This window comes from Myotis lucifugus, unplaced genomic scaffold (assembly GCF_000147115.1).
Source record: "Myotis lucifugus unplaced genomic scaffold, Myoluc2.0 scaffold_541, whole genome shotgun sequence".
NCBI classification, from domain to species: domain Eukaryota; kingdom Metazoa; phylum Chordata; class Mammalia; order Chiroptera; family Vespertilionidae; genus Myotis; species Myotis lucifugus.
The window spans coordinates 533288-542887 of NW_005871589.1; the positions used below are offsets into that span (position 1 = coordinate 533288).

General features: G+C 51.9%; 1 protein-coding gene across 1 annotated transcript in view; it reads right to left on the reverse strand.

Moving 5' to 3' along the window:
- The window catches only part of GRHL3 (grainyhead like transcription factor 3), a 21349-nt gene extending 13876 nt beyond the window's left edge, over positions 1-7473 (reverse strand). Inside the window, exons 1-7 of the mRNA XM_006104109.3 lie at positions 7291-7473; positions 4741-4802; positions 3622-3967; positions 3331-3404; positions 2726-2879; positions 2397-2508; positions 983-1077 (exon numbers count right to left, since the gene is read on the reverse strand). Of these exons, the coding sequence (XP_006104171.1) occupies positions 983-1077; positions 2397-2508; positions 2726-2879; positions 3331-3404; positions 3622-3967; positions 4741-4802; positions 7291-7356 (909 nt within the window). The 5' untranslated portion in view covers positions 7357-7473. The remainder of the gene's footprint in view (positions 1-982; positions 1078-2396; positions 2509-2725; positions 2880-3330; positions 3405-3621; positions 3968-4740; positions 4803-7290) is intronic.
- Positions 7474-9600: the final 2127 nt, after the last annotated feature.

Here is a 9600-nt window from a genome sequence, read left to right on the forward strand (position 1 = left end):
CTCCTGCCCTGGCACCTGTTTGAATAATAATAATCCCTGCCTTTGGGCCTCCCTTTGTGTTTTCAGAGCCCCTCACTCCATTTTCTCAGGCCCCCTGGACAGGCGGGGGGACAGGGATTAGCGCCCAGCCTGTCCCAGGCCAGAAATGTCCTTGCCATGAACTGAACCCAACCCTGCTCTTGTGGGCTGAGCCTGGGCCAGGGAGGGGAAGGGACAGAGGCAAGGTCACCCAGCCCCTGGCCCTCAGACTGCTGGCCTTTCCACCATGCCAGCTCTGCCCACAGAAAACCAGGCCACGGAGGCCCAGCAGCACTCCAGGCTGGCCGTGAGCATTAAATAGCTTAACTGCTGGGACAAAAAAAAAAAAAAATCACCAGAGGCTCCAATTCTTAGGCCTCCCTGGTGGGTTTGGCACTGTGCCCGTCTCTCAGACATGCATGATCTCGTGGAATCTTCGCCACAGGCCCAGAAAGCAGATTACTGTTTCCTTCCTATGGCTCAGGAAAGGAGGCAACTGGGATTTCAGCCCTCATCCACCGGACTCCAGAGCATTTCTCCCGCAACACTACACTGGCCTGCCAGTCAGGAAACCTGGCGTCAGCAGCAGCTTGTGACCTTGCACAAGACTCAGCTTTCCTATCTGGTAAATGGGTGGACTGGATTAATAACAACAGCCACCACTTATGTGCCAGGCTGTGCTCTGCCTTTCACTTATCTCCCATGGTCCTCACATCAGCCGAATGGCTGGTGCTACGATTACATCCCAATTTTAAAGCCATAACACTGGTCTGAGCTCACAGGGCTGGGATGCGGGCCCAGCCTTTGGCTTCAGAGCCTGTGCTTCTCTACCGCTCTCTATCCTGCCTCCTCCCCTGATGCCCTCATAGGAGCAGCTGCCACAGTCCTGGGGCAGGCAAGCCCTGTCCCCAGGATGGGGACTTCGGGTGGCCCGGCCCTGACCCGGCCATGCTCCAGCACTGACCTTGGCCTCCTCGTTGACATTCCACACGAAGGACAGTGCATTATAGGCCACCTCCTCAATGTGCTGCACGGTGTTGAAGTTCTCTTTGCAGTCAGCTGAAACCACAGGAAACCAGAAGAAGAGTCAGGAGGGAAGGGATCTGGGGACACCACGGGCAGGAGGCACTGAGGGGCTGGGCCCCATTCTTGGCAAGGACTTGCATCCTCTCCCCCAAGAACCATGTTTCAGTGCAGAGAGGAAACTGGTCATTGTGCCTTGGGTTACAGATGGGGAAACTGAGGTCCAGCCTGGGTAGCAGATTTGCCCAAACCCTGGAGGGAATCCCTAACTTTGCCAACGAGGCCAAGGCCTTCATTGTTTTGGGGTAAAGATTATACTTTCGTTGAGATTATGATTCAGGAGATCTCCCAGATAAAGCAGTAATAACACTAGTAGTAATAGTGATAGTAATAGCAGTGGTACCAGTACTACTAATACTGAACTATTGAACTAATAGTGAAATGGTAGTATCATTTAGGAACACGTACAATATGGCAAGGCCTTAGTTAGTTAATCCTCACAAACAATGACACTATGAATATTCAGCTTTCACGTGAGGAAAATGAAGCCCAGAGAAGTTTAGTCACTTGCCCAGGGTCACACAGTAATAAAAGGCAGAGCAAGGAGCAGAGCTCGGCTTTGTCTGGCTCCTGAACCCAGGCTCCTAACCACTCTGCTCTCTGGCCTCTCAGGAAGTCACTGAGTCGTCCCTGTTGTTTCATGTTCCCCAGGATGCTGCGTCCCAGGCAGAAACAGCACTGTGGGCCGGCAGGGCAGCCAGCCTTGTTCCATTTGACAGTTGAAGAAATGAAGCCCGGAAGGAGAAGTAACACAGGCCACACACCAGGAAGAGTGATGGAGCCAGAACCTGGAGACCCGAGCATGGCCTGTGTCTCCCACCATCTTGGGGCCTGGGACAGGGCCTGCCTCCAGCCCCCTGCCTCTGGCAAAGCCTGCATCCCAGCTCCCAAAGCAGAACTGGCCAGCTGGGCCTGGAGCCTTCCAAACCACCAGCAGCCTACACTGTTATCTCAGTCCTCTAAGGCCCCTGATGGAGACAAGCCGCCCGCATCCCAGGGGCCCATTTATCTGAAACAGCTGGAATCCCCAAGGCCCTGTTTATCCCAAAGCAACACAGAAAAGAGGCCACTGCTTCCAGACAACAGATGCAAATCCCTGCAAACTCCACAGATTTTGACTTGGGGGGCAGGGCGGGGGGGTAGGCAGGCAGCTGGGGTTGCAACTAAGTCCTTCAGAGGTCAGAGGGGGCTGGGGAAAAGGACACAGCAAGAAAGGTCTGATTAGGTGTGGGTGTGTGTGTGTGTGAGTGAGAGAGTAAGAGACAGACTGGGAGGGGGCTGGGGACGGCTCTCACCCACGTCGATGACCCGCTGCTTGGCTGTGGGTTGTCGGGAATGCCAGTGCTTCCAGAACCGCAGCTGCTCTACCGGGACCTTCTCGTTGTCAAAGACAACCATCACCACACTCTGCAAGCACAGTGGTCACTGTGATCCCAGCCTTGGAAAAGGCCCCGCCGTGTGGGTCTTCCCTGAGCCTGGCTCCATGGCCCCGTCCTTTGGCCTTAGTTTCCCCCACTCCATGGCAATGGGCAGTTACCCAGCAGCACCCTTTCCCTGGGCCCCTGGCAGGCAGGGCTGACCCGACCATCCCACCCCTTCCCACAATGCCTCAGGGCCAACGCACCTTGACTTTGTTGGAGGACAAGGCAAGGCCTTTGCCGCCTGCGGGGGTCCGCAGGGTGATGGGGTAGAACTGGCCCTTGTTGAGGTAGGCCATGGGCGACTCTCCTGACTTGATGTGGATGGCTTTGGGGGAGCCCAGGGTGTACTCAAAGTCACTGTGAGGAGGAGGGAGACGACAGTGAGCCTGGGCTCCCAGGCAGAAGTGCTCCCCGGGCAGTGGGAGGAGGCCGGAGCTTTGCTGCGGACTTGCTGCGTGACTTGGTGAATCACTACTTCCCTGGGCCTCAGTCTCCACAATTTTTGGGATCTTATGTAATGGCTTTGTTGAGCCCCAGCCCTGCTGAATACTAAATAGTGGAAACCAGAGAGACCTCTGAGGAGTGATAAAGCCACAGGGGACACGAGGAGGACAGAGCCCTGGTTTTCTGACAGGGCGCTGAGACCTGAGCCCGGGAAAGGGATGCAGAAACCATTCTCATTATGTCTTTTCTTTCCTATAGCTTCACTCCCCAATTTTCATCCACTGCTCACAGGGCAGTGTGAGGTTCTGTCTGCAGCGCCCTACCCATTGAGCAGGTGACCAAGGGTTCACAGGGACTGAATTACCTCTTGGGGCTAGGGTAGTCCTCTGGACATGGGGGTTCCGGGGACGTTTTCAGGATATCTGGGAAGAGCAGCGACTGCAGAGAAACACAAAGGGAATAAATGAGCATGTTTGGGCTGCGGGGCCTCAGCCTAGGCCGCTGCATGTAGCTGTGCAGGTGGGCAGGGCACAGCCTGGACAACAGGTCCCGGCAAACCCATGTCCGGAGCTCTGACCTCCTCACTGTCTTCTCTCCTTCTGCCCTGCATGCCTATTTCCGGAGAGAGTGTGAGGGGTACGGGGATGGCCCTCACCTCCTGCGGGTCATCCTTGAAGGTACTGTCTGGCTGCCAGCGCTGCGTGGGTGGCACCCCATGAATGCTGTCAAACAAGGAGTTGAGGGAGCCATTATCATACACATCACTGGTGGGCAGCAGGTAGCTGTCCACAGAACCAGCTTCCAGCTTGCTGGGGCCTGCGGGGAGGGCAGCTGCCTTGCCCGGGGAGGGCATGGCCACCTCCAAGCTCATCAGGTTATTCTTCTTGAGCACATCTGGGTATTCTGGGGTTCCAGACACGTTCTCTGTCAGGAACTTCATGAGGTGCGTGGGGCTTTCAAGGGGGGTGAGGTCCATCTCATAGTCCATGCCATGGTAGTACCTGGGGAGAGAGAGGAGGGCTGAGTGTGCCTCTTCTCTCCGAGGCGGGGGATTGGAGGGTGACCCTCACACTGGCACACCGGCCTTCTTTAATCCACTTAATGTGTAGGCCCTCGCATGAAACAAGACCTGGAGTAGGCCATGTGTTACAGGGAGGAGCAGGGAGGAGGGGATCAACACTGGGACCAAGTGCAGGCTCAGGGTTGCTTTATCCATTACAGTGTTTGGTAATTTAAGAGCTGAACGTTCATTTATTTCTCAGCCAGAGTTAAATGTCCCCACTCTAAAGCCACTGCTCATGTCATCTCACGGGTGTGTGCGGGAGTGCGCATCTATGAGTGCAGTTCATTTATGTTGAGAAAAGGGTCTGGAAGGATAGACCACAAACTTGAAGGGAGGCAGAGGAGTGGGATTACAGGAATCTTTTACTTTGTACTTTTTACTTTTCTATAGAGGTTAAATGTTTATAGCAAGTAGGTATTACTTTTATAATCAGAAAAGCTAACAACATTTTTTTTAAGTTCATTTTGAGAGAAGTCCCCATGCACCAAAACCCGCTGTTCCTAGCAGGGCAGGGACCCTGTGCCAGCCACCGGCGCCTCAGCAGCTGGGATTTTCTGGAAGGCAGAGAAGAACCCAAATTTCCCAGCAGAGGACCTGTACACGGGCAGGAAAGGACGCCTGGAGAGAGAGTGCAGGTGCTTCCAGCGCCAGAGATGGAGGCGGAGGTGGGAAGGGTGGAGAGGCACAGGTGGTGGCGGGAGTGAGCCTCACCTCTTTCCTTGGTCGTTCCGGGCCCCGTTGGTGGAGGACAGGATCCGCTTCTCCTTGGGACCCTGAGAGGAGAGGAAGGAAGGGTTTATGCCTGGCTCCTGGGCAAGATCCAGCTATTGGGAGCCTCAGCCGCTCCTGCGCACTTGGCCAGGCAGGGGAGCAACCTTGGTCACTGGGGGGACCCTGCCAGGACTTCGAGTTGGCAGGAGCTCTAAGCATCATTTAGTCTGAGCCCAAGATAGAGAGTGGGAGAAATACCCCAAGATTAGCCATTAGAAATCTCGGAATGTTGGAGTCAGGTAGGCTTGGCTTAAGTCCCGGCTTTACCACCTTAAAGCGCTTTGTGCTTTGGATAAATGACGGCACCTTTCTGAGACTCAGTTTCTTCATACGTCAGAGGGGGAATGGTATCACCTACATGGACCCCGAATCCAGATTTCTCGGGTTCGATTCCTAGATCTGCCACGTGCTGGCTGGATGACCTTGGGAAAGTCCCTTAACCTCTGTAACTCACCGTCCTTTGACAAACAGGGATAATCACAGTACTACCAGCCTCAGAGGTTGGTGTGAGTGCTTAGAACAGCACCTCGCACACGGAGAGTGCGACATAAATGTTACCTTTCACGATGATAATTATAGTATTGTTGTATCTCAGAGCATCCAGGTCACTTCTCCCTAAGGCTAATAAAGCAGCCAGGTCTACAACCCAGGCTAGTTACTCCGACACCTGGACTCTTAATCACACCCCATGGAGGGTATGAGGGAAGGCACCTGGCACAGTGCCTGGCAACCAGTAAGAAACGGTAAGTGGACCACATGGCTCAAAGCCACGTTGCCAGTGTGTGGCAGAACTAGATCTCAAATTCCCAACGTGGTGCTCGTCCCACACTATGAGACTATCCATAGTGTTGCTCCGAATCCAGTGTGCTCTGGGACGGGGGAAGGGCATGTCTCACAGGACACTATATTTCAATATACCACTCCACGTGTCCCTTCAGAGCCTGTCCCCACCATTCTGGCCCTGGAAATGGCCTATTAACCAGGGGAGGTGGGGCTGGATTTTATTTTATGGTTTAACCTTAAGCTGTAAATACCAGGCTGGTGTTTAAACCCAGACCTAGAATTTTGGCTCCTATTATGTCCCGAAGCTGAGGCGGCCAATTCAAATTTCTCTGCCTTCAGCCTGGGCTAAATGCTATCAGGATGCTATTGGTCTGCTGGGGAGAAGGTAAGGTAGGGTAACCGCTCCCCTCCAGGATGAGAACCAAAGTCAGAGAGATCGTTTGGAGCCTTCTCATATCTGGGGCCATTTCTCCCCTTGACATCTAACTTTACAATGGGCCTTCCTTCTTGCGGCACAGTAGATAGATACTGCACGGTAGGTAGATACAGTGACTTTGAGGACTTATTTATAAGATGGCTGTAAGTCTTCTAATTCAGAGCCAGTTATCTCAACAATTAGCTTTTTGTGCCTCCCATCTTCAAAGTTGGGAAAGTTTCATAGAGCAATCGCCCAGCCCAGGAATAGCAAGAAAGTTCGCTGTCATGTGACAATTCAGACAAAAAGATTCTGTGGCCTCATGCACCCTCGGTGAGAATGCAGACTGTAATCCTCCAGCAATGTCTGGAACAGGCGGTGGACTGGGGGTGGGGGTGATGTCATATGTTTCATATATCTGTGATGGCTAACTGGTTCGAGCCCACTTATCAGAATTGGGAGGGCCTAGTTCCTGTTCTCAGTAACTGAGAGTTTCCAAGAGTCCAGGCCAAGGCCCTGGAAACTATTAGAGAATAATAAAAGACAGTCTGTCAGAAGGCATTACAATGCATACAATGGCAAGGGTATGAAGGACAGTAAGACAGGAGAGAGGGAGGTGATGTAGCAGGATGGCTTCCAAGAGAAGGTGGGTCTTGGGAAGGGCCCTGAAGCCAGGGGATGGGTTCAAGAGCATAAGGCATGTTCTAGGTGGTAGGGTTCAAATAGGCAGGTGAGACTGAGAGGGCAACTGGGACGACCTAAGGGTCAGGGGCAGAAAGAAGAGGCAGGTTGGGGGTGTTGCTGTGATGGAGTATGGCTGAGGCCTTGAACCATTCAATCAATATGTATTGAATACTGTGTGGCAGGCAGTATGGAGAGCTGGGGATTCAGTAATGATCACAACATAGTTCCTGACCTCCAAGAGCTCAGTCTGATGGGGGAGATGAAGAAATAGATGCATAAATAGCAAGTTTCTGAAGCCAGAGTCAAGGATGATGACAGTAGTTGCTAAAGGTGCCCAGAGAAGGCTCAGAATGAGAGACCCAAGAAAGACTCCCCCCATTTCAATGAATGAATGAGGTGACTTTGAAGCTGAGACCCAAAGCGGAGAGGAGGGTTTAGCCAGGGGAGAGGGGAGGGTGCCAGAGAGAGGGAATAGCATGTACAGAGGCTGACAGGTGAGAAAGAACATGGTGACGGGCTGTGAGTGGCCATAGACTGTTGAGCCACGAGGCCTGAGCGTGGAGCTGCACATTCAGTCAGAGCGAGGCATGCCCAGGTGGCTAACATACCATGTAGTAATCATAGAGGAAGCTCAGGGCCGCAACGCTGTCATCATCCCCATTGACTCTCATCATGGCCTTTGTGGCGGCCGTCAAGGGGTTTTCCAGGTAGGTCTTCCAGGCCTCGTCTTCATTAGTGTAGGGGAACTTCTGGAAGTTGACTGGGTCGTTCTTTAGCAGCCGCACAGACCTGAAACTGGAAGGCAAGTCAGGAGGGTCAAATGAAGGCTGTCCCAGAGGACGGTCCATGAAGGGTCAGCCTCAGGCATTCAAAGAACAGTCATCAGACTTGAAAATTTGAAACTCCTTCTTCACCACCTTAGGCAGTTTGCCGGCAGGAGAATGAACTCCAGAGCTAGATGCTTGGGGTCAATACCAACTATTTCCATACAGAAGCTGTAGACCTGGGGCTTCAGTTCCCTCATCTACAACATGAAGACCATAACTCCAACCTTGCAAGCCTTCAGAGAAGGTTCGATAAGTGCTCCCATAGTAGATATTTATTCAAGAAGAATCAGTGTAACAAAGATGGGAACTAACAATGTCAAGCTGCAAAGAAAAACATTTCCAGATAACTCAGCAAGAGTTCTTCGAAAGAAATTCTCTTCAAAACTATAGGTACGGAAGGCAGAAGACTATTCCTCGTCATGGAGAGAGACAAAATCAGAGCGAGGAAGCCCATAGGAGGAGTCTGATCTCGGGAAATGGCATTTCAGACCAACATGTATTGTAGATTGTCCAAGCAGATGCTCAGATGCCAGGCACTGGAGTGGAATACTGCTTGGCACACGGAGGCAAGCAGAGCCTGGGCACTGTGCTAAGAATGTGGACAAATTCAAGGCATGTGGCCCAAGAGTCCAGCCACATGGGCTGGAAGGAAAGAGATCAGAAAAGGCTCTTTAAAGCAGGCAGACATTTTAGTTGGGGACAGACACCCAGCACTGGGGATTATATCGCTCAGAAATGTAGGGGGAGGGAAAGAGGGATAGATAGAATAATAATGATAAAAATAATCCACAATCTTTTTTGAGCATTGGCCATGTTTTAGGCACTGAGCTACACACTTTCCATGGATCCTCTCATTTAGATCCCACAACAACCCTGTAAAGCAGGTATTATGATGATTCTTATTTTATAGGTGAGGAAACTGAAGCTCAGAAGTTAAGGAGTTCCCCAAGCTCCTGGCCCAGAGGGGAGCCAGCTTGAGCAGGATGATGCTGTAATTCAGAATAGTGGTCTCGAACTTTAGCTGCATCATGATGACCTAGAAGGCTTGTTAAAACACAGATTTCTACACCCTAGCCGGTTTGGCTCAGTGGATAGTGTCAGCAGAAGGGTCCCGGGTTCAATTCCAGTCAAGGACACGTACTCGTACCTCAGTTGCAGGCTCAATTCCTGGCCCTGGTCAAGGCATGTGTGGGAGGCAACCAATCAATGTGTCTCTCATCAGTGTTTCTCTCTGTATCTCCCCATCCCTTCCACTCCCTCTAAAAAAACAGTCAATGGAAAAATATCCTTGGGTGAAGATTAACAACAAAAAAACCACCCACAGATTTCTGGGTCCCACACTTAAGAGTTTCTGATTCAGTAGGTCTGGGGTGGCAGAGAATTTGCTTTTCTAACAAGGTCCCTGAAAGCTGATGCTGGTAGTGTGGGAGCCATACTTTGAGAATCACTGATATGGAACATGCTCTTATTTGTGAGCGAAGGCATAGAGGTGGGCAAGTTCTCTTTGTGTTTGTTTTAGAGCCAAGAGTATGTACAGGACAGTGGTGGGAAGATGGGGACAGCCAGGCCAGGAAAAAGAGCCCCAGAGATGAAGTAGTCCCCAGTGCCCCCCTTTCTGGGTGAGCCTGACAGACTCACTCATGGGAACAATGTCAGCCGCTATTTACTGAATACATATGAACGCTCTCCATTCATTAACGCTGTACCTTACAAGAACATTACAAGGTAAGGACCATTTGCTTCATTTTATAGATGAAGAAACCAGAGACTTGGAAAGGATAAGGAAATGCCCAAGATCGCTCCGCTAGTCCATGGCACGACCTGGATTTAATCCCAGGCTTGTCTAGTACCGAAGCCACATGCTTTCCATAAGCCACACTGCTTTACCGTAATGCAAGAGGGCAATCTTACCACACCAGGAAACCACTTTAGTGGTGGAATTTCAGGCGCTGTGGAGGAGGGTAGGTGGGCAAATCCCTTCCTGCTGCCCTGCAGCTCAGGCCTACATTCTTAGACACAGAGTGGGAGCAGCCAGTCAGGCCACACCCAGCAGGCCGTGGGCAGCAGCTCTCTCACAGGTTTCATCCAGGG